Source organism: Nyctereutes procyonoides, unplaced genomic scaffold (genome assembly GCF_905146905.1).
Source record: "Nyctereutes procyonoides isolate TBG_1078 unplaced genomic scaffold, NYPRO_anot_genome, whole genome shotgun sequence".
In the NCBI taxonomy this organism is placed as follows: domain Eukaryota; kingdom Metazoa; phylum Chordata; class Mammalia; order Carnivora; family Canidae; genus Nyctereutes; species Nyctereutes procyonoides.
This window is the reverse complement of record NW_026575132.1, coordinates 859,418-885,639: the sequence shown is the minus strand read 5'-3', so window position 1 is coordinate 885,639 and position 26,222 is coordinate 859,418. Positions and strand designations below refer to the sequence as shown.

At 44.8% G+C, this 26,222-nt stretch overlaps 1 protein-coding gene across 2 annotated transcripts; it reads right to left on the bottom strand.

Moving 5' to 3' along the window:
- Positions 1 to 1,945: 1,945 nt before the first annotated feature.
- On the bottom strand, positions 1,946 to 25,758 carry CUNH2orf88 (chromosome unknown C2orf88 homolog). 2 transcript variants are annotated; one of them, XM_055345524.1, is made up of 2 exons: positions 25,707 to 25,758; positions 1,946 to 2,465 (listed from the first exon to the last, which is right to left on the bottom strand). In XM_055345524.1, exon 2 carries the CDS (start codon positions 2,309 to 2,311, stop codon positions 2,024 to 2,026), a length of 288 nt encoding a protein of 95 aa, XP_055201499.1. In that variant the 5' UTR covers positions 2,312 to 2,465; positions 25,707 to 25,758; the 3' UTR covers positions 1,946 to 2,023. The 2 variants fall into 2 exon arrangements, with proteins under 2 accessions (XP_055201499.1, XP_055201500.1); XM_055345525.1 differs by lacking the exon at positions 25,707 to 25,758 and adding an exon at positions 22,224 to 22,330.
- Between the last annotated feature and the right edge of the window lie 464 nt (positions 25,759 to 26,222).

The following is a 26,222-nucleotide window of genomic DNA, read 5'->3' as shown; positions in this document are numbered from 1 at the left end:
AGGGGTTGATGCTTGGTGACAAAACCATACTGTCACGGTGTCAGATTAGAATTCTAGCTGGACATGGATTTGGCATCCCTGTTACACCCCCAGGAATTAGGGGCCCAGGGACAGGAGGAACCTGAGGTTAAAATATTGAGCTGTAACAAAACTCAACAGTCTACGTGCCTGTGTATGTAGTTACCGTGGCTATTGCTTCGTGTTCTCGCCATGACGTTATGTTATATATTTGATTATATCTCTTAAATAGTAAATGACTTTGCAGCAAAAGTGGCCTGATGGGAGATATAAAATGAATGAGAAATGGCAACATGTAGGCTTTTGTCTGAGTCATTAGTATACTCAAAAACCTAAATTTTTTCTTCATGAGCTGGAAATACGGTTTACGACTTTCAGAAAACGTTTTGTTTCCATAGCCTTAGGACTTCAGATCTTTATATAATAAACGGGGGATGGTGGTGGTGGTGGTTTTTCTACTTTGTAAGTTTCTAGATTGCAAGGACAACAGGATAGTCCCGATCTTGGGACTAAGTGAAATGAAAGTTGAATGACCAGGTGTCCAAAGGCAACTGAAAGATGGCACATGAGTCATTTCAAAGAACTTCCTTTGTCCATGCAATTGTGGGTTTCAAAGTATAAGTATTAAAATTAGAGGTAGCATTTCTGCCTGCTTACAAGGCCAAATACGCATGTATCTCATTAAAGAGGTCACAAGTCACCTTCTGCCTTCCTTTAGCTATCAGTGACAAGGGTCTCTTGAATCTTAATAAAAGAATCTAATGCACACATACTTAAATAATTCCCTTTCTAACTAAATTCAATGTGAAGCAAATCTTGATGAAAAGACCATTCTAGAGACCAAGTCCCCATTTTTTCTAAAGGTTATGTTTTCTATCTTCTTCCTCTCTCAAATTTTGTTACCATTGATTTTAAACAGTACTTAATTCTTAAAAAGAAAAAAAAAAGCTTCCCTAAAAAGGTAGGCAACCTTAAGAAAATAGTATATGGCTGTAAATGCCTTACGGGCATTGATACCATAGAAAAACCACATGAGTACTGTCTTTGGAGGAGTGTCTAATCGTCTGCTATATATAATACAACCGTACATCCTTGTGCATAGACTGGTCCCACAGTAATCTGGTGAGGGCCCATTATATCAACCCTCTGCACCTCCGAGGCTGTAAAACTTCATACACATGCAGTACTGAGAACAGGCTCTGCTCTCTACCTCGACTAGGGCTTCTATTATTTTAAAATTTACTGGATTGCTATTTGTAAAAATCCTTGCTTTTTGTTATATCACTGGGCTGCTTAATTCAATACCATAAACATTAATGTCAGGACTTCTGTAAATAGTATCTTGTCCAGATGGGTTATGTATGAAGTCTCAAGTCATCCAGTAACAGCTGGAACCCTAAGGTTCAAGGTGATAGTAATGCTTTTCATCTGCAAAAATATCTTAAGGATAGGTTTCAAGGTAGACTCCTTCTACAGGGGTTGCTTTCTACTGCTTCATCATTTGTGTTAAGTCGGGATCCTTGACACAAATGGTTTGGATAAATGACCCACTACTAATTACTGTACCTTAAGTGCTATTTCCTTGCCAAGGCATCTCAAGAAAAATCCTTCCTATATCTTATTTTTGTGTGTGTGTAAATTAACAAACAGTTATTTTAAAAGGAGTGTCTTTAAAATGACCATTTGATTTCTTTGGTGATGCTACTACTGCCTCAGCAAGAAAGTGATACGCTATACAGCGGATTACTGTGGCGTAGGACCTATGTTTAGCCCTTTAAATGACTAAAATCCAAGACCAAGCAGATAGAAATTGCTATTAACCTAAAAGTGCTTAATATATTTCATTTTAGTTACTCCCATATTCTTGATATTATCATAGACATTTTTTTTACATCCCAATGGAGTTATTTGTATTTATTCGTACCAGTTTTTGCTATTTCACATATTTAAACTAGCACCAGCTTTACCCACAATTCAAGAAAGTTCTCCTCCTTCTCCTACGACGTCAGGGCCCTTCACTCTCAATGTATGGGATGTCATAGTACTTGATGTTCTCGCCTGCCCACTGCTTCAAGGCGTCACTCAAGATCTCCTGGGATAGGCGGTGTGCAAATTCGAAAACCACAATTTTAGGCGCTGGTGGTTCCTTCGCTTCCTTTCTGACGGTAACTGGGGAAGGCATCCTGGGTAGGAATCTCTCTTCAGACATGAAGTTTTCTTCACTTGCATGTCGCTTCTCGCTCTCAAATGTGGTGGGAAATGGGAAAGTTTGCTTTGATTTCATGCAGCCCATGTTATGAAGAGTTTTGCGGGAAGCGAAGCAGAAGCAAAGACTACTTCATCTTTGGCAAAGACTGAGCTCGTCCTTGTGACACTAACCAGTGCTCCTCCTCCACGGGTGCTTCAGAAAACGTCTCTTTCTACTAGTCTTCACCTGTAGTGGTTTTCTGTGAAAAGAAAAGTTTCATTTTGAGGTCACCAAATGCAGACTACTGTATGATACAGTCCTCTTTGCCACTTGGGTCACTTGGAGGCATTGTGAGGTAACAACAGCGTTGTCCTATCGATAGGAAGAAAAGATGACCACTCAGTGACACTGGCCATTTACAAAACAGGAAAATCTTTTTCTCAAGATATTGAACATCTTATAAAACTAAAAACCCAGTTAAACTTTTGGTAGCTTAGATTGATTTATGTTACACCAGAGTTCAGCAAACTTTGGGTCAAATTCTAGCTGCCTGTTTTTGTAAATTAAGTGTGTTAGAACACGGCCATGCTATTTGTTTATGTGTCGTCTATGGCTCCTTTCCTGCTGCAGCGGCAGAGATGAGTGCTTGGACAGAGACCATGTGGCCTGAAATACCTAAAATAATTACTGTCTGGCCCTTTATAGAAAATGTTTGCCAACCTCTGATTTGTTCTGTTGAGGGAAACAAGCTTATAAAACATTTACTCCTGCCTCAACCTCAGGAGCCTCAGTACGTCTTGGACTGTTATTGAAGTCAAGCCTTGTCACCTGGTTAGATGTCTGCAATTCAGCAGAATGACAGCCTTTAGGCAGCACAAGTTAGATGTGGCAAAGCCACCTCTTTTTGCTTCTGAATTAGATGCTCTCTATCAAACTATATGAAAAGCTCAGATTAAAATCAGATTAAAGATTTCCTCTCTTAAATGTTTCACTCTTGTTTGATGTCTGGTCAGCAAGTAGGTTGCCGTGTTCTCTGTGCCCTCGAAGCTTCGCACCTGGGAGCTGTCACTGAATAAACCTCTCTTAAGGTAGGACTTAAGGATAGCTAAATACAAAGCGACTCCATTGGAAGGAGTCTAGCTATAAAAAGCACACAGACAGTATGTAAACTAGTGGGCAGGGATGCCCGGGGGGCTCAGCGGTTGAGCGGCTGCCTTTGACTCAGGGCGTGACCCCGGGGTCTGGGATCAAGTCCCACGTCGGGCTCCTGCAAGGGAGCCTGGTTCTCCCTCTGTCTGTGTCTCTGCCTCTCTCTCTCTCTGTGACTCTCATGAATAAATAAATAAAATCCTAAAAAAAGGGGGGGGGGGACAGTGGCTGCATTCCAATAAAACTTCACAAAAACAGGCTAGCCCCCCCATAGGCCATTCTGGACTAAGTTCCAACAAAGAGTAAAACAAGACCATTTAAGGGAATATGTGACATAATCCAGACTCCTTCAAGGGTATTATCCACAATATCCATCCTAGATGAATGGGGCAAAGCAGGAAAATGTGTCCCGTGTCCAACTTACTAGAAACAGACCCCCAAATGGCCCAGCATTTGACAGTTAACACAATTTAATAGAACTGTAAAACTGCTATTTAAATATGTTCAAGAACAAAGGCAAAATGATCATAAAGAGTGAATAAGTAGAGAATCTCATCAGAGAAATGGAAATTATAAAGCAGAAACTACACTCAAGAACTAAAAGGAAAATATGAGCTAATGGATACCTAATAATGAACTTGAACTTATGAGTATAGATATATCCAATCTGAAAAACAGGACAATGATTTTTAAAATCTGAACATTCTGAGAAACCACCAAAAAGATAAAGTATATCTTAATGAGGAATTAGACATGTTTAACCCAGAAAGCAGCAGGAAAAGAATAATATAGGAAGAAAAAGGGAAATGCGACAATTTGAGAATAGCAAAGTGGCTCACTTAAATACATTTCAAAAATTTGGAAGGAAATGGACTAAAAATTTCAGCTAAAAGGCCGACTAGTTAAAAAGATCCAACCCACACAAACCTAGTCAACAGATCTTTGCCAGAGGAGCGAAGGTGACGCAAATAGCAAAGATAGTCTTTTCAATAGGTGCTGGAACAATGTTATATATATATACACACAGATCTTACACCTTTCACAAAAATTAACTCAAAATGGATCACAGATCTAAGACTCCTAAGAAGATAACATCTAGGAGTTAAATCTAGATAATGTAGATGAACTTGGGTGTGGCAATCACTTTTCAGATAGAACACCAAAGGCCTGAGCCATGAAAGAAATAATTGAGATTTTGGACTTCATCAAGTTAAAAACTTGTGCTTTGTGTAAGGCACTGTTAAGAAAATGAGAAGCTAGGAGACTAAGAAAAATATTCAAAAGCATATCTGACAAAGGTTATGTATAATGTACAAAACTCAACCTGATTTATTTATTTTTTTATAAATTTATTTTTTATTAGTGTTCAATTTGCCAACATATAGAATAAGACCCAGTGCTCATCCCATCAAGTGCCCCCCTCAGTGCCAGTCACCCAGTCACCCCCACCCTTTCTACCACCCCTAGTTCGTTTCCCAGAGTTAGGAGTCTCTCATGTTCTGTCTCCCTTTCTGATATTTCCCACTCATTTTTTCTCCTTTCCCCTTATTCCCTTTCACTATTTTTTATATTCCCCAAATGAATGAGACCATATAATGTTTGTCCTTAAAAATGGGCAACAGATCTGAATAGACATCTCACCAAAGAAACATACAGATGGCAAATAAGCATATGAAAAGATGTTCAAATTCTACCTTAAGGAACTGCAAATTAAAGCAACATTGAGATATCATTATAACTTAGTAAAGTGGTGAAAATCCAAACACTGATGACATCAAATGCTGGCAAGGATGTGGAACAGCAGGAACTCATTCACTGCTGTTGAGAATGCAAAATAGTACAAGCACTTTGGAAGGCAATTTGGCAGTTTCTTATAAAACTAGACCTAATTTTACCATCTGAACCAGTAGTCATACTCCTTGGTATTTACCTTGTTGCATTGAAAAATCGTGTCCACACAAAAACTAACACATGGATGCTTATAGTAGTTTTGTTCATAACTGCCAAAAGTTGGAAGCAACCAAAATGTCCTTCAGGTGAGTAGATAAACAGTGGTATATCCAGATAATGAAATTTTATTAAGTGCTAAAAAGAAATGAGTTATCAAGTCATAGAAAGAAAAGGAGGAACCTTAAATAATGCTTATAACTAAGTTCAAGAAGCCAGTCTTTCCAACTCTCTGATATTCTGAAAAGAGTAAAATCATGGAGATCGTAAAGTCCAGTGGTTGTTGCCAGGAGTTAGGAGGGAGGGTTGAACAGGTGGACCATAGAGCATTTGTAAGCCAGTGAACTGCTCCAGATGATACTACAGTAGTAGATACATACCGTTATAGATTTGTCAAAATCCATAGAATGTACAGCAAAGAGTGAGCCCTAATGTAAACCATGGACTTTGAGTAACGAATGTATATTAATGTAATAAATGTACCACTCTGGGACGTCGATAGAGGGTAAGGCTGTATGTTTGGGGACATCTGTACTGCTTGCTCAAATTTGCTGTGACCCTAAAGCTTCTCTAAAAAAAAAGTCTCTTTAAAAATTCCAACTATATGCTAACTATAAGAGACCTGCTTTAAAGGTTGCAAGCAAGAGGTTAAAAAGGATACACTATGCAAATAGGAAGCATAAAAAAGTCGCTGTGATTATATGAATGTCAAAGTAGACTTCAAGACCAGGGGGATTACCAGATATAAAGAGGGATATTTTTTATGTGTTAATGAGAAAGATGTGATAATCATAAATGCATATGTAACTGTTAACAGTTTCAAAATACATGAAGGAAAAACTGACAGAGCTAAAGGGAGAAATTAACATTGCTCTCTCAGTAACTGAGAATATCCAAAGGAACAAAATGCGGAATTCAAGTTTTGAACAACACTAGGATTCAACTTGAGCTCACTGACATTTTTTTTTAATTTTTTTTTTTTATTTATGATAGTCACACACAGAGAGAGAGAGAGAGAGAGGCAGAGACACAGGCAGAGGGAGAAGCAGGCCCCATGCACCGGGAGCCCGACGTGGGATTCGATCCCGGGTCTCCAGGATCGCGCCCTGGGCCAAAGGCAGGCGCCAAACCGCTGCGCCACCCAGGGATCCCTCACTGACATTTATAAAAGCCTATATACCCAACAACTGTAGGATACATATTCCCATCAAGTGCATATAGAACATTTACTAAGATGAACTACATGGTAGTCTCAAAAGATTTCAAAAGCTTGAAACCTTAGAGTATATTTTCCAAACACCACAGAGTTAAATTAGAAATAATTGGTAATAAAATACCCAGAAAAGCTCCAAACACTTAGAAACTATAACTTTTCTGAATAACCCACAGGGCAAAGAAGACATCAAAAGGAAAGACTTATTTATTTTTAGAGAAGGAGAGAGAGAATGCTGGGGGGGCGGGCGGCAGAGGGAGAGAAGAAAGTCTCAAGCAGACCCCACGGTGAGCGTAAAGCCCAGCGTAGGGCTTGATCTCGTGACCCTGAGATCATGACCTGAGCTAACACCAACAGTCAGATGCTTTACTGACTGCACCACCCAGGCTCCCTGCCAGTGATCTCTTTGATATCAGCTGCAGAAACATATTTTTGTTGGTATGTCTCCTAAGGCAAGAAAACAAAAGCAAAACCAAAATACTGCAACTACATCAAAATAAAAACCTTTTACACAGCAAAGGAAATCATCAACAAAATGAAAAGGCAACCTCCTCAATAGGAGAAGATATTTGCAAATGATATATCTGGAAAGGGGTTAACACCCAAAAAATATAAAGAACTTCCACAACCCAACACAAAAGAAACAATGTGATTAAAAAGGGAGCAGAGGACCTGAACAGATATTTTTCCAAAGAGGACACACACACAAGGCCAAGGGACATGCGGAAAGGTGCTCAACATCACTAATCATCAGGGAAATGCAAATCACAACTACAAGGAGATATTGCCATGTATGACTAGAGAACGACTAGAATCCAGAAAGAAAGAAGAGCTGGTGAGGATGTGAAGAAAAAGGAACCCTGTGCACTGCTGGTGGGAATGTAAACTGGTGCAGCCACTGCGGAAAACAGCATGGCTATTCTTAAAAAAATTAGAAATGCCACATGATCCAGTTATTCCACTGCTGGATATTTACCCAGAGAATACAAAAACACTAATTTGAAAAGCTCCCTGCACCCCTATGTTATTGCAGCATTGTTTGCAATAGCCAAATATGGAAGAGAGCCAAGTCCGTCAGCAGGTAAATGGATAAAGAAGCTGTGACTTACGTGTATACGTGCATAAGTACATACACAACGGAATATTATTCAGCCATAAAGAGAAACGAAACCTCGGCATCTGCAATGATGTACATGGACGTAGGGGGTATTATAATATTAAGTCAGAGAAAGACAAGTACCATATGAGGTCACTTATATGTGGGACCTAGAAACAAATGAAGAAACAAAAAACAGACTCTCAAATATGGAGAACAAGTTGGTGGTTGCCAGAGGAGAGATGGGGGGGGGTGGGTGAAATGATAAAGGCCATTAGGAGGTACAAGCCTAAAAAAAATGAAATAAAATAAAATAAAATAAAAAATAAAAAATAAAATAAATAAATAAATAAATAAATAAATAAATAAATAAATAAATAAATAAAAGGTACAAACCTCCAGTGAGAGATGTCATGGAGATGAAAGGCACAGCATAAGGAATACAGTCCCTAATGTATAACACTGTGTAGTGACTGTCACTACTCTTACAATGGTGAGCACTGAGCAATGTGCAGCGTGGCGGCATGCGTGTGTCGTACACCTGAAACTAATACAACATTGACCATACTTCAATAAAAATATTAATAATCGCTCCTTTCATATTTCTGAATCTTCAGATGCATCAAGAGCTATCAGCGATGGTTGCCTGGGTGGCGCATCCAACTTGGTGTTTGGCTCAGGCAATGCTCTCAGGGCCATGAGACTGAGCCCCGTGTTCCCCTCAGTGTGGGGCCTGCTTGAGACTCCCCCCCCCCTTGCTCCTCCTTCAACTCAGGGCTCTGAAGGAATGAGTGCATGAACGAAGTCTTTAAAAGAAAGAGCTGTGAGAATATTCTTTAACCATCCAGCCAGTTTGTAGAGCCTCTACGATGTGTTCAGAGCCAGCGTCTGTAGGTCCTCTCAAGCTTATTGAACAAAACAGAGAGAATCAGAACAAGATGACAATTTATCCCAGGCTGTCAGTAGTGGAGATTTCCAGAGAAGGCCCTTATGTATCTTTGCCTTCACAGGTGGTGTGGCCGTTTTTTGTTCATGCCTGAGGCAGCTGAATAAGACATAAGGGGGCCTCTCCTCCTGCCACACCCTCTCCTTCACTCCCCAGACCCCAACGCACACAGGCCCACGTAGACAAAGGAAAGTTCCTTGTACTTGCTTCCCTGTCAGCCATGCCCCGGCCAGGTGGGCAACTGCACTCGTGACACATGAGTCAGGCGCAGTAAGTCCTGAAGCTCGTTGCTCAAGCAGCTGTCCTTGAATGGAGGCAGGTGGGCCTGAAGAGCAAGGCAACAAGGTCAGACCATTGTCCTTGTTTTGTCACAGCTGGACTATCCTGCAGACCCTGTAGCTGAAACTAGGAATCTGAGCTTGAATTAGAACATGAAACCAAAACGAATGAAAAATGACTGTTCAGGCCTAAACTTAGTGCAGTCTGAACATCACGATGCTCTACGAAGTGCAATAAAGCACAGCACAGTGGACTCCTACAGACAGCGACGGAGTAGACCGTAGGTTACAAATCATAACCAAGTATCTGGAACTTTTCACAGTGAATTGTCCATCTATCTCTCTCTCTTTTTTTTAAAGATTTTATTTATTCATGAGAGACACAGGGAGAGGCAGAGACACAGGCAGAGAAGCAGGCTCCCTGCAGGGGGCCCGATGCGGGACTTGATCCTGGGACTTGGGATCACGCCCTGGGCCAAAGGCAGGCACTCAACCGCTGAGCCACCCAGGCGCCCATCTCTCTCTCTCTCTCTCTCTCTCTCATTCTCTCTCTCTCTCTTTTTAAAGATTTATTTTAGAGCATGGAGGAGGGGCAATGGAGAAGGAGAGAGGCAGGGAGAGAAGCAAGCTCCCTGCTGAGCAGGGCCCCGATGCAGGGCCTAATCCCATGACGGTGAGATCACCACCTGGGCCAGAAATCAAGATCTGGACCCTCAAGGGACTGAGCTCCCCGGGCACCTCCATCTATCTGTTTCCATTGAGCATATCTCATTTCCACTTTGCCCTTTACTCTTTCCCTGGTGTCTTATGGTTATTTTATGCAACAGAAAGGAATTACTTTTCCACCTTTTATAAAGTACATCAATGTAGAGCTGTATGTAAGCAGGTTAAACATGCTGCCTAGGGACACATGTGTCCTTAATAGCGATGAGGAGAGACCAACTGCACTCCGGTTCTAGAACTCAAACCTTTTGAATCTGGCCTCAGGGATCTCACGGCTCTATCACACTGCCTCCCTTTCAGATTTCACGATCTGTGCCGAATCAGATAAACTGTATTTATGGAATAATTGATTTTACAAGCCCATTCTTCAAAAGAATTGTCTTAAAGGGGATAGGATACAATGAACACTCAAACACAGCAGTGTAAACCGGTTGAACAGTTGCATGACAATTCTAGCCTAGACATCCCACTTTCAGAAATCTAAAAGAAATGATCAGAGTTGACAACCAAAATTTATACATAAAATTTTTCATGGTAGTCTTTTTATAATTAGAACAATTGAAAATAACTTACATATACAATGATATGAGATTTATTATCGCAGGCCTACGTCCTGGAATATTAGGTAACTATTAAATAACTATGGTAGATAGCCTCTAAAATGGTCCCCAGTAATCTCCACCTCTTAGAATTCCCATCCCTTGTTTAATTCCCTATCTTTGTAGGACTGATGATTCGCTTCTAACAACAGAGTATAGCAAAAGTGATGGGATGTCATTTCCCAGATTAAATTTCAAGGAGACCATGGCTCCTATCTTATACTTCTCTTCCTTTGATGGAATCCAGCTTCTGTGTTTTGAGAAGCCCTGTGGAGAGGTCCATGAGGCAAGGAGTTGAGGGAAATCTGTGGACAGCAGTGGGTATAGAACCCAATTAAGCCTTCAAGTGAGATCATAGCTCCAGCCGACAACTGTGTGAGGCTCTGATGGAGGGGCACTCAGCTAAGTTGCATCCAAATTCATGATCCACAGAGACTGTGTATGTTTGTTATTTTAAGCCACTTAGTTTTAGGGTATTTCATAATATATTGATGGTAGCTTCTGGGGTGCCCAGGTGGCTCAGTCATCTAAGCATCTGACTCTTGATTTTGGCTCAGGTCATGATCTCAGGGTTTTGAGACTGAGTCCCACATCATGCTCTACACCCAGTGTGGAGCCTGCTTAAGAGTCTCTCTCTCTCTCTCTCTCTCTCTCTCTCTCTCTCTGGCTCACCCTTTCCTCTGCCCCACCTGCCTCAAATAAATAGATAACTAACTAACTAACTAACTAAATAAATAAATAAATACTTTTAAAGAGAATACTTAGTAACATGAGGAAATATATTTCCATATTTCATGTTAAGTTTTTAAATTACTAGTAAAGTGGTTTATTTATCCGTGGCAAAACAAAAAACTTAGGCTTCTAATAACAAAAACACTGTTTAAAAACATGTACTGTGGACTCACATATTTGTTATTTGAAGCAGTAATTTCCTACATTTCCATTCCCTGAAAATATTTTCAAGACTGTTATAAAACCTATCTTGTAATATCATATGATTTTTAAGTATAATTATTAGCTTAAAAAAAAGACACCAAACATGGAAAATATTACAACCTGCCTCATAAAATGTGGTAGAAAAGTTTACAAAGATCAGATTATCCAAGTCTTCAGAATTGATCATTTTTAAAAGCAGGAAAATACACATATACGATTCTAATTTTTAAGATTTATAGGCTTTAAAAAGAATATCACTAAATACAAGAAAACAGAGTTGCTCTTTGGATGGTGGGATTACAGGTAATTTAAGTGTTCTTCTTCCCAAATGCTTTCAAATACACATACTACTCTTATCAGAAATATGTCTTTTTTAAAAAGTCAAACTTAATATACTTTTTAGCTGCTCCAAACCCAGATTTAACACTAACTTGAGATTCACCACTTTGTGAATAGAGCAGCACTGGACCCACCAATCCAAGTACTTAATTAGCAGAAGAAATAGGGCTGTACTACATCTAAGTTTGTTGGTTTGTCTTTAAGAGGCCGTTAGGCTAAGTCAAGTGAGAGAGTTAAACTAATGCCAACTTCGTCAGAACCAGGCACACGTTTGTGAGGAGAAATGGCAGATGCCTTCCATGGCACGGGTTCCTAAAGATCAAGGTTGATAAATCACAATATTAAACAGCTGAGAAACTCCTGTATGTCCCATAAATTCAGTGTCGATCATCTGTGATTTAGCTAAGTATTCCCGAGGCTTCCATCCTACACTACCACCATGAGCTTCGGGGCGGGGCTGTCCATGTGCAGTGTGAAGTGGGCTTCTTAATCCTGACACTATATGTACAGGAGGACGGGAGAAGTTGTTTGATATTTTAGGGTTTGATAAAATTATTTTTTTTGTGAAACCATTTCTCATTTCTTTGAGTGTAGACTGGTAGGTCATCCAAGATCCTGGTCCAGGTTCTTAAAAAAAAAAAAAAAAAAAGGCACCTTGAGGCTTTCAGGGAAGATGACAGGATAGGAGGATCCTTTTTTTTTTTTTTTTTTTTTTTTTTTTTTTTTTTTTTTTTTTAGGATAGGAGGATCCTAAGCTCACTTCATCCCATGGATACATTTAAATAGCACCCACAGCAATAAAAGTAACCCCCCAAATGACCCAAAAAGTAGCAGAACAGACTCTTCACAGCCACACATAGGGAAGAGGCCACATCAAAAATGGTTGAAAGGAGGGAGACAGGGTCAGGAACCAAGCTGACCCACAAGATTGTCCACAGGAGGGAGAGACGCTACAGGTGTGCAGAGGCAAGAGTCTTCAGGCACCCGAAGCAAGGGGATCCATACTGGGAAGACGAATCCTCACAACATCGGGCTTTGAAAGCCAGAGGGGTTTAACTTTGCAAGTTCTTACAATCAGTGGGGCTTAACACCTAGAACTTTAAAAATCAGCTGGTCTGGCTCTGGGAAACCCAGGAGTAAGGAGGACACTGAGTCCTCATCCCCAAAGAGACAGTACAACAGACAGTCTGGACATACAGCACAGAAGCAGCAGCTTGCCAAGTGCCTCAGGTACGTAGGAAGGTTTATTTACACTGATCTCAGAACATGTGCTGGAGGGGCAGGGATCTGCAGGAGGCTCCTCTAGGAACAAAAGGGCTGGCAGGCACCATTTTCCTCCCACCCCCCCAGACACACAGACACCTGCAGGGACCTATATGAACATTCTCTAACCTAGCTTGCTAATAGCATGTCCCAATCCTGCGTTCTTCTGCAGTTCCACCCTCTTCAGCCCATCCTCCACAGGAGTTCTGAAAAGGAGCTCTGGTCTCCTCCCACAGCAGGCCAGTGCAAACCTTGCTAACACCACCCATCCCATTCCCACATACTTCTATGGACCTGCTCCACCCGACCTGCCCTGGGCAGGAGTCCATATAAAGCAGAGCCCCAAGCATTGTGCAAGCAGCCCCAACAGGGGCCAGCTCTACTCCAAAGTGACTTCTGCCCTGGGAAGAAAAGAAGTTATCACACACATCAGTCTAACTGGGACACCAGCAGTGCACTAGGGGCAGATGGCTGGTCTGACTGCAGGCCCCACCTCCCAACAAAAGCCCTGCAGTTTGGTGCTACTGCAGTCCTGGTAAATGCCTGATCTGACCCAATTCAAGCTCAAGGTGGCCCCAGACTGATGCACTAATAACAGAGGGAGCAAGCCCTGCCCACAACAGGGAAAGAGACCCATTGCAGATTACTGCACTGAAGGCAAATGTGGTTCAGCCGCAATAGCAGGGTGCATGCAACACACATAGGAGGCATCCCAGGAGTGCCAGGTTGTGGTGAACAGGGGACACTGCACTGCAGGGCACTCCAGGACCTCTTCTTCATAAGGCCACTACTTTCAAGACCAGGAGACATAGCTGACTTTCCTAACACACAGAAATAGACACAGAGATTTAGAAAAAAAAAATGAGAAGACAGAGGAATATATCAAATGAAAGAACAAGATAAAATCACACCAAGATAACTAAATGAAATGGAAATAAGTAATATGTGTGATAGAAAATTTAAAGTAATGGTCATAAAGATACCCATTGGAGTTGAGAAAAGAGAAGATTTCAGTGAGATCTACAACAGAGATAGAAAACATAAAAAAGAATGAATCAGAGTGAAGAACTCATCAACTTAAATTAAAAATACACTAGTAGGAATAAATAGTAGACTGCAGGAAGCGGAAGAATGGATTAGTGACCCGGAGGACAGAGTAATGGAAAGCAATCAGGCTGAACAGGACAGAGAAAGAAGAAAAGCAAGGATAGATGAAAGGAATTTAGCAACACCATCAAGTGTAACATTGGCATTATAGGAATTCCAGGAGAGTGAAGGGGACAGAAAATTTATTTGAAGAAATAATAGCTGGAAACTTCCTGAATCTGGGGAAGGAGACAGAAATCCAGATCCAAGAGGCACAGAAAGCCTTCAACAAAATCAACCCAAGGGGGTCCACATCAAGACATGTGGTAATTTAAATGGCAAAAAGTAGTGACAGAGAATTTTAAAAGCAACAAGAGGAAAGAAAACAGTTACATGTAAGGGAAACCCCATAAAGCTATCAGTTGATTTTTCAGCAAAAACTTTGCAGGTCAGAAGAGAATGGATGATATATTCAAAGTGCTGAAAGGAAAAAGTCCTGCAGCCAAGAATATTCAGCAAGGCCATCATTCAGAATAAGAGAATAAGAGAAATAAAGAGTTTCCCAGAAAAACAAAAGTTAAAGGAATTCATGACCACTAAACCAGCCCTACAAGAACTGTTAAAAGAGACTGAGTAGAAAGAAAAGACCATAAGTAGGAATAGGAAAAGTAGGAAGCACAAAAGCAACAAAATTAGGGATATCTATAAATATCAGCCAAGGGAATCACAAAATAAAAAGTTGTAAAGGATGATACCATATACCCAAAATGTGGTGGGTAGGGGAAAGATTAATGAATAGCTTTAAACTTCTTAAGAAACCATCAACAAATGAGAATGAAAATACAACAGTTCAAAATCTTTGAGACACAGCAAAAGCTGTTCTAAGAGGTAAGTTTATAGCAATACAGGCCTACCTCATGAAGCAAGAAAAATCTCAAATGAACTAACTTTGCACCTAAAGGAGCTAGGAAAAGGAGAACAAACAAAACCAGTTGAAAGAAGGAAATCTTAAAGATTAGAGCAGAAATAAGTGAAATAGAAACTAAAAACAAACAAACAATAAAAAAAAAAAACAACCCACAACCAATAGAACAGATCAATGAAACCAGGAGCTGTTTCTTTGAAAAGAATCCCCAGCTAACAATTCAATGGTGAAAAATGGAGAACTTTTCCCCTAAGGTCAGGAACAAGACAAAGGACGTCTACTCTCACCACTTTTATTCAAATATTACTGGAATCCTAGCCACCGCAATTAGACAAGAGGAAGGAATAAAAAGCATCCAGATTGGTAAGGAAGAAATAAAACTTTTGCTATTTGCAAATGACATGATAGTATAGATAGAAACCCTAAGGACTCCACCAAAAAACTATCGGAACTGATAAATGAATTCAGTGGGGTTGCAGGATACAAGATCAACATACAGAAATCTGGGGCATTTCCATACGCTAATAATGAAGCAGCAGCAAGAGAAATTAAGAAAACAATCACATTTACAATTCCATCAAAAATAATAAAATACCTATGAATAAATTGAACAGGTTTGGAAGACCTGTACTCTTAAAACTATAAAACACTGATGAAAGAAATTGAAGATGATACAAATAGAAACACATTCCAGGCTCATGGATTGGAAGAACATATATCGTTAAAACATCTACACTACCCAAAGTGATCTGTAGATTTAATCCCCATCAAAATACCAACAGCATTTTTCACAGAACTAGAACAATCCTAAAATTTGTATGGAATCACAAAAGGTTCCAAAAAGCCACAGCAGTCTTGAAAATGGAAAACAAAACTAGAGGTATCACAATCCCAGTTTTCAAGTTATATTACAAAGCTGTAGTATAACTTGTATAACAGTATAACAGCTGTGCTATTTTGACACAAAAACAGATACATAGATCAATACAACAGGATAGAAAACCCAGAAATAAATCCATATATATGGTCAATTAATCTTTGACAAAGAAGGCAAGAATATCCAAAGAGAAAAGGACAGTCTCTTCAACAAAGGATGCTGGGAAAACTGGATAGGTACATACAAAAGAATGAAACTGGAGCACTTTCCTGCCCCCCACACAAAAATAAACTCAAAATGGATTAACGACCTGAATGTGAGACCTGAAACTGTAAAATCCTAGGAAAGAGCACAGGAGGTAATTTGTCTGACATTGGCCATAACAACATCTTTCTAGATGATAGGTCTCTTGAGCCAAGGGAAACAAAAGCAAAAATAAACTACTGAGACTACGTCAAAATAAAAAGCTTCTATTTAGCAAAGGAAAAAAATTAATAAAACTAAAAAAGAACCTACTGAATGGGAGTAGATATTTACAAATGACATACTTGATAAGGGGTTATATCAAAAATACATAAAGAACTTACACAATTCAACACCAAAAACTAAAAATCCCTTTTAAAAAACGGGAAGACATAAAGAGACATTTCTCCAAAGACATACAGATGGCGAACAGACATATGAAAAGATGTTCAATATCAGTCATCATCAGAGAAATGCAAATCAAAACTACCTCACCCCTATCAGAATGACTAAAATAAAAAACACAAGAAACAAGTGTTAGGATGTGGAGTAAAAGGAACCCTCGTGCACTGTTGGTAGGAGTGCAAACTGGTACAGCCACTCTGGGAAACAGTATGGAAGTTCCTCAGGAATTTAAATAAAACCAAAAATAAATTAAAATTATTATTACCATATGATTCAGTAATACCATTACTGGGTATTTACCCACATAATACAAAAGCACTAATTTGTAAAGATACATGCATTCGTATGTTTATTGCTATTTTATAGCTACTTGTAATAGCCAAGATATGGAAACAACCTCAGCGTCCATCAATAGATGAGCGGATGAAGCAGATGTGGTGTATGTACGTACAATGGAGTATTACCTCCCTACAAAAAGGAGTGAAATCTTGCCGTTTGCAACAACATCAATGGATGTACAGAGTATAATGCTAAGTGAGATGAAGCATTTAGAGAAAGACAACACGTGATTTCACACATATGTGCTATTCAAGAAACAAAACAAACATATACAGAAAACCAGACTCTTAACTATAGAGAATTAATGCTTATCAGAGGTGAGGTAGGGGGTGAGTAAAATAGGTAAGGGTATTAAGAGTACAAGTATCACAATGAGCACTGATTAATGTATAAAATTGTTGGATCACTATACGGTACCCCTGAAACTAAGAAAACGCTCTTCTTTCTGTGTGTCTCTCCTTCTGTGTCTCTCATGAATAAATAAATAAAATCTTTAAAAAACACTAAACATTAATTATACTAGAATTTAAAAACTAATTTTGAAGAAAATGACTCCCTGATATCATAAAATACCAAACTCAAAAGAAAGGCTCCACTAGACAAAATGAGTTTATACTCAAAATCAGTGGGTTGAGTCTGTTTTTCACAGTTTTCTTTCAACTTCACTGGGCCGGTGAAGAGAAATATGTAGATGCTATACATTAGCTATGTTTAGCAAATCTGTATTTAAAGCTCAGAAAAGTCAGGGGGAAAAAAAAACAATGATTTTTTTCATAAAATTTCTTCAAATGGCTTTTAACTGGATAAGAGTAGAGGAATTTAATTAGCAATGTGACCACAGGCATTTTTCTTTGCTTCTCTGCTTTCTAGTCTCTAAACTAGGGTAATAATTCCTGCCCCAAATTCCTCCTTCGATTGTGGTCAGGAAAAACAGAAAGCATTAGAGAAATGCAGTAGCTATTCTGCTACTATATTAATATAAGATCATTACTGAATTGATAATAAGGTAAAAGGAAATAAGAAAAATTGAAAAGGAAGGAGAAACTGGCATTTGAGCTGATTGTTTTGGAAAACTCATACTTCCAGGTTCTGAACAGTTCTCCTAATCCCATTCACAAAAGTCCAACCCACAAGAAACATATGAGATTCCCCAATCTCAAAAGTAGAAGCCATATACTCCAAAATAATCCTAAAAATGTCAATCCTTGTAATTCTATTACAATGTGAATGCACTGCTTCCACTGGGATGGATGGTATATTTGTCCCTCACATGCCTATGAATTCACGGAGGGCACAGACTTTGCCTTTCTCAAGCCTGAACTTTAATAAGTAGTTTCTAGTCAAGGTTGGCCCAAAAAACCTAAATCTTAGTCACTTTAATGGATCAAATTATCTGAAGTGACATTTTTTCTGAGTCATTAAATTTTATTTACCTCAAATGCCATTGAGGAATTTGAAGGAGATCAGTTTGCCATCCCAAAATGTGGCATAAGGATTGTTTTGAGCCAAAGGCAATTAGTTTTTGCACCCCCTTTTTGTAAAAAAGCGGGGCATAAATTTCCCTTTGTAAAGATGTCTCCATCTCCTATACAAAGAGGAGAGCTACTCCAGAGATAATTAGACAATGTTTATCTGCTTAACAATCCTTATTTATCATACATTTCCTAGTCACTTTCCCATTACTTACGTCTATCCTCAAGAGCCCCAAGCCCCAAGGCCTAGCCTCTTTCCCACAACTTATCACCCTTTCTTAAGATGATACATAAGTCTCCAACTCTGTTTCCCTGAAGCACATTTCTTTGCGACTTCCTTGGGCACATGGGTAATTAAATGTTTTTGTTCTCTCCTGTGAATCTATTAACCGTTTGATTTGCAGACCCAGCGAATGAACCTAAAAGGGTAGAGGAAGAGTTTTTCTCCTTCCCTTCAAATTCAAGATCAGTCTATGTTATATAGTGGAACCAAGTATTTTAGACCAAGTAGGAGGCATAAATAATAAATTGTGTTAAGTGCTATGCACTGAATTAAATTCCAGATAGCAGTATGCATACTTCTGAATACTTACAAGAACTATTATTCTTATGTGGAGACATGGGAAAACACTAATCCACTTGGACTCGAGGTCAAAAGATCATGAATTCAGAAAGTTTTGCTATTTAAAGTCTGATCATTCTTTCATGGTATATATATCATGAGTCCTGAGGAGTCATTGTAGAGTTCCTATTTTCTGTAGCTGATGATACACTATTTCAGGGTGGGGGCTGGGGGGTGAGGCAGGGGCAGAGGTACATCTAATTTATACATTTTTAAAGCCCTCTTTTTACCTACTGGATTCAATTTCTCACTAATCCAAGGATATTTCCTCTCCCATCAAGTTGCTCTCCTTACTGACACGGCCACGTTCATTCTCCTCTTTCCAGCTTTCCTTTTGTGAAAACCCACCGCCTCTCCCTCATCTTCCCCCAGCACTCCCTCCCTCCTCCCTGTTGAGCCAAATCCATACTATCTTCATGGCTCGGGAAGCCCCATCTCCTGTGCACAGACTCCTGGAATTCCTCCAAGCCTTAGAATTCTCTTCTTGAGGTGATGTCCACTTGGTCTAATTTCTAAGTGCTGTCTCCCCAAGTGAGATTAATTAAATATTCCTCAAAAGCAGTAGCCATTTCTCCTTTTGTTATTTTGTGCAGAACAGTTCTTACATCAAGGTGCTTAATAAATGCTAAATAAATTGTAGCTATTTATTAAATATCCATGTGCTTCAAAGTGTGTTAGATGTTGGGAATAAAGCTGCGAACTACACAGAGCTCTATTTCTTTCGGGGCACGTGAAAGCAAAGGCCACTCATGGTAGTGCTGGGTTGGAGTTCTGTTTGGCCAGTGCAGTGCTTAAGCTGTTGTGAATTAGAAGCTGTCTAGGCCGGGCCTTCATTCCCCAGGTCACAGGGCTCTGTCACTCCCCGGGTCCAGCGCCTCCCCAGCTTCCTTAGTTTTTGTTACCATAAGTCCCTCGTGAAACACCTGAAGGGGAGCAGAACACACGACACTGAATTAGGCCACTGTGGCTTGTAGACAATTGTGAGCTGAGGGCAATCAAGACGCAGCGGATTCAAGGAAAACTTTGATCTCTCCTTTAACTACTTAAAAGAATTGAGATAGGGGCCTGGTTTAGAAAAGGGTAATTCAGATAAAAGTTCCCTTCCATATATCTATAACTCTATCTATAGGACAGATCAAACATCTGATTGCCAAATACCTGGCAATTACCCACCTCTCCTTTAACCTCGGACCCCATACTATCCCTTAGCTCAGGATGGCACATAGCCTCACCTGCCCCACTTATTACTGGGTGTCGTACTCTTATGTGGCTCCTGTACAGATATTTTTTAAACTTTTTTAAATTTAAATTCAATTTGCTGGGCAGCCCCAGTGGCGCAGTGGTTTAGCGCCGCCTACAGCCCGGGGTGTGATCCTGGAGACCCGGGATGGAGTCCCACGTTGGGCTCCCTGCATGGAGCCTGCTTCTCCCTCTGCCTGTGTCTCTGTCTCTCTCTTTCTCTCTCTGAATGAATGAAAAAATAAATAAATAAATAAATAAATAAATAAATAAATAAATAAATAAATAAATATAAAAAATAAATAAATTCAATTTGCCAACATACAGTATAACACCCAGTGCTCATCCTCTTGTACAGATATAACTAAATTTGTTTTTCTCCTGTCAATCTGTTTATTTTTATTTTTTATTTGTCAATCTGTCTTATATCAATTTATCAGCCAAAAACCTAGAAGATTAGGGGAAAAAGTCACCTCCCTAACACATCCTTCATTTCACTTTTAATTTATAAGCAATAAATTAAGTCTACAAGTAAAGGCTCTTCCTATTTCAGATACTTACAAATTCACTAAGAATTAGTCATTTTTAAACTAACATCATTTACTTTTGTGATAGGTTAGGGATACTCAAGATGTTTATTTTTAGCAAAACATTTGATTAACATTTTTCTCATAATGTCTTACGAAGAAGACTGACCTATAGGCTGGAATAGTTTGATAAATACGGAGGCCAGCGCACTGGTTTGTCTCAGCAGCACATCCCGAAGGCCAGGTACGTCCCCAACCAGGGCTGCACTGGGTTCCCTGGGTACATTACTTTGAATTTTAACAAGCACCCCGAAAGGGAGAAGTTCCTACCCTTATTTTATTAATCTGGGAAATAAGTTTCTCAAGCTCACAAAGCTCCTGAGCATCACCCCCAAGCTCCAAAACCAGTCTCCAACAGTTCAGGAGCACTTTCCACCGTGCCACTCGCCCAGAGAAGCTCCCATGGCAGAAGGATCCGTTTCTTATATCATCAATAACTTGAATGTCTGCTGAACAAACTCACCAAACGCGCAGGGGACATAAAAAGAGAAGGTACAGGGATCCCTGGGTGGCGCAGCGGTTTGGCGCCTGTCTTTGGCCCGGGGCGCGATCCTGGAGACTCGGGATCGAGTCCCACATCGGGCTACCGGTGCATGGAGCCTGCTTCTCCCTCTGCCTGTGTCTCTGCCTCTCTCTCTCTCTGCGACTATCATAAGTAAATAAAAAAAAAAATTTAAAAAAAGGGAAGGTACAGCTGGTACGAGAGAGCCACAATTAAGACGCAACCCTACAGAGCAGCAAGGTGGAAGCTGGAGGGGGGCGTAAAGTAACAGAAGAGGAAAACATGTTCACGTTCAAGAAATTTCTGACTGTATCATTAAAGGATGAGTAAAGCCTACCTTGGTAGCCATGTGGGGGGGGGGGGGCTGGGGGCGCTGAGGTTTGTAGCCAACCGGGGTGTGTCTCCTAGAAGGCAGTTAGGCCTAGATGATTTTATTTGGGGATGGGAACTGCCTGCTCTGCCTGCTCAGATGGGACTGGATCACTGAGTTCCATCTGGGGCTGAGGACGGAAGCCCTAAGTCTCTACCACCTTAGACTCCTCGTTTCTTAACTATTCTTGGGTCACTGTCTCTCCTCACACGGAGCAAAGTTTCGGAGCCTCCTGCCGGACAACTCTGCGTGTCATTTCACTAGTTGGAGGCCGCGGGGAGGCGGAGGGAGCCCGAGGACGAGCGGGTCCGGGGTCGGCCTCGGTGGGGCAGGAGGGCGGGGCCCCTCCGGGTGCTGAGCTCAGTCCCTGCAGGGCCGCTGGGGGGGGGGTGGGGGATGCTAAGGCGACCGGAGGTCGGCGTGGGGTTGGGAAGCGGCCTCCCGGGCGGTCCTGGCCGCGATGTCTGGCGGCAGGAGGAGCCGAGAAGCCGGGATGCGCGTCTTCCAGGTCCCGGGGCTGCTCCAGGTCGTCCCCACCCCGCGCGGCGGCGGCCTCGGGGGCGCGGAAGGGCCCGGCCCGGGGGACGGCGCGCCCAGCTGCTGCCCGCCGGGGTGCCCCGGGTCCTCCTGCGCCAGCCCCTCCCCGAGGCCGTAGCCACCGCCTCGCCCGGGGACCCCCTGGGCACGCGGCCCTAAGACATGCGGGGACCGCCCCGGGTTCAGTCCTATTGTCCTGCTTCGCTCGTCGAGTCCCGGGTGCCCCCCGCCCGCGGGCCTCGCGGAGCTCTCCGGCCCCGGGGACCCCCAGCTCCGGGGGCGCGCCCGAGCCCCGCGCGATGGGTTCGCGGGCGCACCTGTTACCTGAGTCCGCGGGCTCCGGGGGGCTCAGAGCCGGTGCTTCCCGTGGGGCTCCGGCAGCGGGCTCGGGGGCCTGGCGGGGCGGCTGGGCCCCGGGGTCCGGGGTCCGCCGCCCGGGGGGGACGGGGGGCCACGGACACGCGCGGCCGCCCACCTGCGGGCGGCGCCTCCAGCAGCCACGGCCCGGCGGCTGCGCGGCCGGGTCGGGAGGCGGGGGGGGGGGGGGGGGGGAGGATGGGGGAGGAGGAGCAGGGTGAGGGAGCGGAGCAGGAGAGCCGGGTGAGGGAGCGGGGCGGGGGGAGGGAGGGAGCGGAGCAGGGCAGCCTGGTGCACCAGAGCAGGGGGAGCCGAGCGGGAGGGGGGTGAGAGAGAGGAGCAAGGGGGAGGGGGGGGAGGGAGCGGGGCGGGGGGGGCGGGGTGCACCGGGCGGAGCAGCGGGAGCGGGGTGCACCGGAGCGGAGAGGGTTGTGGGAGGCACCGGAGCGGGGGGGGGGGGGGCGCGGTGTGCGGAGCCGGGCAGTGGCGGGCACCGAAGCCGGGGTAGGGGAGGTGCGGAGCTGCGGCGGGCGGGGGTCCAGAGCCGGGCGGGGGGCGATGCGGAGCCGTGCGGGGATGCGGAGCTGCGGGGCGGCCCCTGGGGCGGCGGCACTTGGAGGTCTGGGTGTCCGCGGGGCCCGGGCCCCGCCCCCGCCGCGCTCCCCGCCCTGCCCCAGGCCCGCCGCCCAGGGCGCTCCGCGCCCCCTCCACCCCCCGCCCGTCGCCCCCTTGTCCCGGGTGCTGCTGCCTCAAGGCAGGAAACCCAACCCAGGAGTTCGGGGACGGGAGCCCCCGCGCCAAGCCCCCGCCCTCCTGACCCCGCGGGCCCCCCCACCCTGAGCCCTCCAGACGCCGCGGGCTCCCCCCCACGCCCTCCTGACCCCGCGGGCCCCCCCCCCGCGCCCTCCTGACCCCGCGGCTCCCCGCCCCCGCGCCCCAGGGGCCCTGCCCTCCCCTCGAGCCTGCGCCGAGCGCACGTCTGTTTCATGCTTCTCTATCCACAAACACTCAAGGACGTTTTTCAAGTTTGTTCCTCCAGACACGAGGCCCCTAAGCAAACTGTCTCCCCTCGCGGCCGCCCGGCCGGCTCCCGAGGCGGGAAATGCCTCCCGACGCCCGACGCCCGCGAAGCGCCTTGGATGGGCTGCGGCTGCGACGCCCTGCGAGGCTCCCGCCCCGGGACGTTAGGGACCCCTCCCCGCCTCGCCCGGACACATGGACGCCGAGGAGGCCGGACACACCAGTGGAGGTGAGCGTGGGGAGGAGCCCCGGGGGGAGCACGAGGAGGAGCACGGAGAGGGGCACGGGGGTGTGCGGGGAGGAACACCGGGGAGGAGCACCAGGGAGGAGCCCCGGGGAGGAGCACCCAGGAGGAGCACGAGGAAGGCGCACCGGGGAGGAGCACAAGGAGGCGCACCCAGGAGGAGCACAGGGAGGAGCTCGGGGGAGGCGCACCGCGGGTGCCGGACATGGGGGCGGCGGAGCCTCAGGCTGCAGGTCCTCCCGGGCTCCTGAGCTGGGAGGCAGGGAGCGTGCACCGGGAGGACCGTGCTGGGGGAGGCAACGTGGTTGGGGGCGCGCCCGGAGTGCAGCCCTTGGTCTAGGGGAACTCCCTGGTGGCGCGCGTCTGATCCAGGACGTGAGGCAGCGGAGCCTCCTGGTGGCCGAGCTCGGGTTTTCCGTGTCCGCCCCTGGACTGTGTGAACAGAAGCAAGGCTCAGGCCTGCGTGTTGCGGGCGTCATGCAAACGACCGTGGCGGACGCTGAGGAGCAAGGGGCGGCGGAGAGCACGGCACCCCTTCACTCCCTTCAGCGACACTCAGCTCCTCTGGCCCGAGGGCAGGGGTCCTCCGTCCCCGGGGCTCAGCGGCCAGTGCGTGGAGGAGGAAGCGATGGCGCCGGGCCCCAGGCTCCGGGCGGCTGTCCACCCTCAGGCCAGGCATCCCCCCCATCCTGGGGTTCCAGGTGGGTGTCCACCCCCAGGCCAGGGTGCCCCCCCATCCTGGGGCTCCGGGTGGGTGTCCACCTGCAGGCCAGGCTGTCGCCCCCATCCTGGTGGAGCCGGGGCCTCTGGCAGAGGGGGGGAGACGGCCGGAGGGACCCTGGGCTTTTGGGGGACCCGAGCCCGCACCTGGGAGCCACCCCCCCCCCCGTTGACTTTTAAAAGTGGGAAAAGCAAGTGACAGGGAAGAGGCAGGGGCCTGGGGGTGGCTCCTCCCCCCGGAGACCGTGGGTGCCCAGCAGGTGCAGAGACGGGGGGGGGGGCGGGGGGGCAGCGACCCAGGGCACAGGGGGCTCCTCCCTGGGGGGCCCTGCATGCCCTGCAGGTGCAGAAGGTGGGGGGGGGACCCGGGGCACAGGGGGGCTTGGGACACAGGAAGCCGGTGGCCCCAGACCCCCTCCTCCTGGGGACCCCATCCTGCTGGTCCCCTGGGGCTTCTGTTGCCTGTCTGTTGGCCTCTCCTGGGCCCCCTGCCCCCCCTGCATGGCCGGCCTGGCACCTGCCAGTGGGGACAGGGACAGGCCCATCTGCCCCCCACCCTGATCCCGTGGCCACCTGGCCTGGCCTGGCCCGGCCACCGCATCCTCCCTGACGCTCGTGGGAGCATTGCTTCTGTGAAAGTCAGTGGAAAGCTGCGTCGGTAGCTGTGGGGTGAGTGGGGGCAGCCATGACGAACACCCACCATGTGGAGGGACCTGGAGGGTATGACACTGAGTGAAGTCAGTCGGAGAAGGACAATCATCGTATGGTCTCACTCATACGGAGAATATAAGAAATAGTGAAAGGGATTATAGGGGGAAGGAGGGAACCTGAGTGGGAGACATCAGTGAGGGAGACAGAGCATAAGAGACTCCTCACTCTGGGAAACGAACACGGGGTAGTGGAAGGGGAGGTGGGTGGGGGGACGGGGTGACTGGGTGACGGACCCTGCGGGGGCACTGGACGGGATGAGCCCAGGGTGATATGCTCTATGCTGGCAAACTGAGCTCCGATAAAAAAAAATACAAAAAAAATATGACGAAATGGAAAAGAAAAGGTAACTGCCTATGGTAGAACCTGAATTTGAACCCAGGCCTGAGTCAAAGTCTCAGTTGTCCGCACACGATAGCCTATTGAACCCAGCTGTGGTTCTAGGCGGCAGTCTTCCCATCCGGCCTCTAACCCATCAACGCTGACGGCTGGGAACCAAGGCCAGAATTACCTTCACTGAAATCTCTCCTAAAAATGCTCCCCTGTGCCCAACTGAAGAAAGCTCCAGAGGAATCCTCTGATGCCTCTATCAGACCTTAAGTCTGTTTTTTACTTATTATTGACAGATCTCGAGCAAGGTTCCTAAATAGTCACCTTGGTTATTTTCCTGATATTTTGTTAAGTGGACATGGGGATGTTATCCTTCCAGTTTTCCTGATGGAGAAGAAAATAAGAGCCATAGAAGCTCACTGCCTTACCTCCGTAACCATAAAAGCCGTAGTGGAGATTCTAGTAGAATTTGTTTCTTTCAAGCGGTTGCCTTTGTGACTCTCTTAGCAATTCTTTTGTCTTTTCCAAAGCTTCTTTTCGTAGAATTTTAACAAGTTTCTCTTTCATGGATGTTCCACATTCAGGGCTTATTTCCTTCCAAAGACTTTCACTCCGTCTCTTCCCAGCTGCTTCACGGCCTAGAGTTGAGGAGAACAATACTCTGCTTAAACCAAGTGTTTTCCTACAACCAATGCATGTGTGACCGATTTTTAAAGAATTCTGATACTAGAATAAACAATTCACTCATGTTACAACTCAGATTTTCAGGGAAAAGGCCTTCTTTATTTCCGAAGACCTATCCTGCTTACTCTCCATCCCGCTAGGTGACAGGGGGACCGAAGAGTTTCGGGAGGTAAACACGTGTGCTCCGATAGGCATCTTGACCCAGAGATATCCTCTGGATTTTTTTTATTATTATTCATTCATTCATGAGAGACAGAGAG